Below are 4985 nucleotides of genomic sequence, written 5' to 3'. Positions count from 1 at the left end.
CTCCTTGCAATCTCAAATTCAGTTCGTTCACATGTTTTGTCAAATCAACATAGAATGCTAACTTCCACAGCCATGCGTTGTTTTGTAATTCAGTAAGAGGGCGATGCTTTTCATTCAAAAAAATTTCGATCACTGCTCGAAATTAAAAAAAGCGCTGAAGAACTTTCCCACAACTAAGCCAACGTACGGCAGTATGATAAGGTAAGTAATTTTCTCCAATCTCTTCAATAAATTGTCGGAATTGTCGGTGATTCAGCCCAAAAGATCTATTAAATTAACAGTTGATATGACTGGTTTCAGAACTTCAGACATATCCAAACATTTTCCGCACAAGGACTGTTGATGAATGATACAATGTAAGACTTATGGTTTTGAACCACCATCATTTTCTACAGCCTTTGACACAAGAGCGACCACTCCTTTATCTTTCCCACTCATGTTTTTGCCTCCATCAGTTGTAATACATTTCAAGTTTTTCCATCGAAGGTTCTTTTGATTAATGGCCATTTCAACTCCTTTAAAAATATCTGTACCAGTAGTTGTGCCATGAATACTATACATATCAAGAAGTTCTTCATGCACTTCATAGCTTTTATCTACTCCTCGAATATAAATCAACACCTGAGCAGTATCTGACACATCCGTTGACTCATCCAAGGCCAAAGAAAACCACTCAACATGTCCATTTTTGTCGAACAGTTGAGAGGATATATTTTCAGCAATGTTTTCTACCCTTCGAGCCACAGTGTTTGCTGACATACTGACAGTTTTTAATAAATTTACCTTTTCAGGGCATATTTCTTCGGCTACTGCAATTATGCATTCTTTGATCATTTCTCCATCGGTGAATGGTTTTCCACGTTTTGCAATTTCAAGAGCCACACGAAAGCTGGCACAAGTTGCAGCCTCTTGTTCAGTTTTGAGTTTTGTAAATGAAGATTGCTGCGATTTCAATCCGCGTTTCATAGCTTCGAATTTTTCTGTCCACAAACTCCCTGTATATTTTGAGTAATTTCGAAAATGTTTTGTTTCATAATGACGTTTAACGTCATTATGAAACATTCGAAAATGTTTTGTTTCATAATGACGTTCTTTGAGAACGGCTATGCTTTCATTGCAAATCAAACATAGCGCCTTGTTACTGGACTCAATTACGAAATACTGAATGTTCCACTGATCTTTGAATTTTCTGCATTCACTATCAATTTTTCGCTTCTTTTCCATACTACTAAATCACACACAAAAGCAACAATTCAAATCAAAATACTGTTACAAAGATGTCTTAAACTTAAACACGCACAAACACGTTTTAAGGAGGTATGCACTATTTTATTCCACAACAGTGTCATAGGAACTGACTTCTGTACGTGCTATTAGCGCCATCTGTTAGTGATGGAAGGTACTACCTATTTCCGCTTGTGTCCACCAGATGTCGTGTCACGTTACTCCTCATGGCTCGTACTCTACGACTAATCTAGAAATTACAGATAATGAGAGGAAAATTAATAATATGCAGTGCTGCCGTTTTGCGGACTTTAGTCCGATTTGCAGCCTTTTTTAAACGTTGCGTACTTTTTCGGACTTTTTTATTCATCAGTGGACTATTTCACTTTTTACCACCGGCAACAATGATAATATGGTTTTGACCCTCGGAACTTACTGGAGTAATCAGTATGGCCCTAAGGCTGGAAAGTTTGGAGACCCCTGGTCTAGGGTTAATGTACCCGTCGCCAAACATCGCCAATGTGGATGTTTTGAATGTGGAAAAGAAATTTCTCTTCTAATATAAAGCGCAAATTTTGTTTTCCTGTGCTAATTGTGGAAATTATACTAATGTAACATGAAAATCATTAGCATATTGAAATTTATTAAAAAACAATCATAATTTGGAAAGTCAAGATAAAATCTGAATGTTTGCTAAAGATATATGTAACATTATACTATAGTTGCAATATCGTTGGAATGATATATAATTTTTTTCTTTATTTTATAATCACTATTGTTAAAAAGTTAGATGAGTTTTTTATGCACGGTGCCCACTAATGTTTCTTGGTTAAAATAACTTCCAGAATTTTGACATTGACATCTGAAGTCAATAGAATAAATTGAATAGTATGAGACAAAATATATATAATCTGACTTCAATAATTGCAAGTACCATATATTTATAATCACAGTATTATACAATTTGGCAATGGAGTAAAGATTTAGAAATGAATGCAGAACATTCAAATAAGCACAGAAAACTTGTGAAACTGCATGTGTATTTTTCAAAAATAATTGTAGTGTTTTTAATGCATGTGTAGTGTTTAATGCATGCATAACAATTAAATAAATCTGCCTATAATGATGAATTTCAAAGGCCAAGCCAAAATCCTTTCATGAATTTGATACTTCTAAAGAATGTGATCTCGTCAAATTAAATCCTCATGACATTGATAAACAGTTATTACTGATATGTGTTACAAAGCAGATTTTTATACATGATAAATAATATTTTCTGAAGCGTTATTTTGTGTTGTCATCTCTAAATAAGAAATTGCCTACAAATTCAGAAAGCTACTGAACTACGTTCTAGAGTTTTTAATAACTTTAATTGGATATGTCTGTGGGGATGTAATTTAAAAAATTGTCGTTTAAACTGGCCTTGATGCTTTTTAAAATGCATGTTGGCACTGTGCTTCGAAATTAGGCCTATGTTTTGAATGATTAGAGAATTAAAAATTAAATATTTCAATTAAAGCAATAAACATTACTACAATTATAACAAGAATCATAGTCTGCTCTAATTATAAATGTATTTATCGGCCTAGTATCTTAAAAGTTGGGTGAAGTGAACTCATATTTTCTTATCTATTGTAAGAGCACTATAGCAAGAAATATAAAGTTTTATTTTAGTTGTTTTTAATTTTATAGCAAAACACTACTTCATTTAATTTTTGGATAATGTTCTAAAGAACACTTTAAATTATAGGCAAAAAATAAATATTGGATAATTAAATTCTGCCCAAGCTTACAAGATGCTGCTGCTGATATGTTAGACATGGTTTGTTTATTGTTTCAGTTTTTTATAATACTGGGCCTAATTTAATTACCTGCATATTTATTTATTGCCTATACTTACTTACAGTTCATGCTTGCTGCCTTTGGCACAACCTCACTGTGTGAAACACTTTTCTCACATTTCTTTCGTGTGGTTTGTTTTTTGTAGTTTTATTTATTTTGTATACTTTTTTTTATTACTTTATGTATTTACAGGATCATTTTGAGGAATCTCAATTTGAGTCACTATGCAAAGATAGTTAAAAACTAAGAAAAACTGCAGTACCAACACTCTTTAGCATTCCAAATCCACCACCATCTGTAACTGACAAGAGGATAAGAGAAGTAAGATGTCCTAAGCCAAATACTGAAGTGGTAAATTATTTAATATTCTCCAAAAAAATTGTTGAAAAAATCATTGTTATTACAAATATATTAATTCAGTCAACCATTGTTTAAAAAAATAATCACAGCATAACATGTTTACTATTTCTTTTTGAATTTAGGAAACTCTACCTGCTTCAAATGAAGAGTTGTTAAAAAAAATAGAATTCCTTGAGCAACAGCTTCAAGAAAAAGATGCAAAATTGACATCATTTTTGTCCGATGAGCAAGTAGGAACCCTTGCTGTGCAGTCAAAAAGGAACTGGTCAGAAAAGTCCATTATAAAAGGACTGAAGATGCGATTTGCTTTGAGCAAACATGGATATAATTACCTCAGAAGTACTGGATATCCAGCACCATCGTACAGTACCTTGAACAGGAGGATTAGGGACATAAAAATTAATTTCGGCATTTTAGAAAATTTGTTTTTTTTTCCTCAAGACAAAAGTTCATTCATTTCATCAAGAGCTTGATAGGAACTGCTGCCTTTTAGTTGACGAAATGGAAATAGCTTCATATCAATATTTTGATACATCGTCTAAGTCATTCATTGGAAATGTTATGTTAGGAAGCATTACACTATTGTAATGCTTAGAGGCCTTAAAACATCATGGAAACAGATTATTGCCAATGAATTAACAGGGCCTTCAACATCAGGTTCTGACATGAAAGATCTAATTCATAGAACTGTAGTAGCAGCTACAGAAATAGGTTTAACTGTAAGAGCCTCTGTTTCAGATATGGGAAGCAATAACAGAGCAATGTGGTCGTCATTGGATGTGTCTGTCTCTAGGAGAGATAGAAAAACAAATTACAACATTGGAGGACCTGATGTTTTCATTCACAGTATTGCAGATGTACCACATCTCATTAAAAATATGAGAAATACATTTCTTTCAAGTATTATAATATTACCAGAGGAATTTCGCCACCAGCATGCCTTGCCATCGAGGATAGTATCTTCAGTGTATGTGAAACGACTCTGGTCAAGTGAGATAGAAGCAGATGCTGCCCTGAGATCTCTACATCACTTGAACAGAGTTCATCTCTTCCCAACACACTTTTCCTCGATGAATGGGGCATCTGCTGTGCAATTGTTTTCTGTAAAAACAGCTGCTGCTATTGAAAAAGCAGGTATTTTACACCAAGTTGCAAAAGAAGCATTAACTTCTGCATGGTGGCTGAGACTTGTAGCAGAATGGTTTACAATTATGACTACAAGGCATCCAAAAAAAGGCATCACTATCAAAAATCAAGATGAGAAATTTAATATTTTATTGAAATTCATTCATGTGACTGAAACTGTTCAGTTTGGGAAAGCATGGAAGCCATTTCAAACTGGCATTATTATGAGCACATTGAGTGTTGTGAAACTCTCAAAAGAATTATTTTCCGAGGGGTTTACATTTTTCTTACCAGGCAGGTTGACACAAGATGCGCTGGAAAATGCCTTTTCACAGATTAGACGAAAGTTGGGTGCAAAGCCTACTGCTTTGCAAGCCAAGAGAGCACTGAAATTAGTGTGCCTATCACAGTTCATTTCAGATATCAATAATTCA

At 33.9% G+C, this 4985-nt stretch overlaps 1 protein-coding gene across 1 annotated transcript; it reads right to left on the bottom strand.

Annotated features, from left to right (window-relative positions):
- Positions 1–363: 363 nt before the first annotated feature.
- LOC146998249 (general transcription factor II-I repeat domain-containing protein 2-like) lies at positions 364–1224 on the bottom strand. Its single transcript, XM_085812482.1, has one exon. The coding sequence runs from the start codon at positions 1222–1224 to the stop codon at positions 364–366; it is 861 nt and encodes a 286-aa protein (XP_085668608.1).
- Positions 1225–4985: the final 3761 nt, after the last annotated feature.

This window comes from Stegodyphus dumicola, chromosome 3 (assembly GCF_044657685.1).
Source record: "Stegodyphus dumicola isolate Sdum_Otavi_A_Nest chromosome 3, ASM4465768v1".
In the NCBI taxonomy this organism is placed as follows: Eukaryota; Metazoa; Arthropoda; class Arachnida; order Araneae; family Eresidae; genus Stegodyphus; species Stegodyphus dumicola.
Note: the sequence above shows the minus strand (reverse complement) of the source record. Positions and strands in the feature narration are given on the sequence as shown.

Bases quoted from the DNA above. Each gene is read 5' to 3' on its own strand.
- LOC146998249 (XM_085812482.1), bottom strand. From the start codon at position 1,224: ATGGAAAAGAAGCGAAAAATTGATAGTGAATGCAGAAAATTCAAAGAT.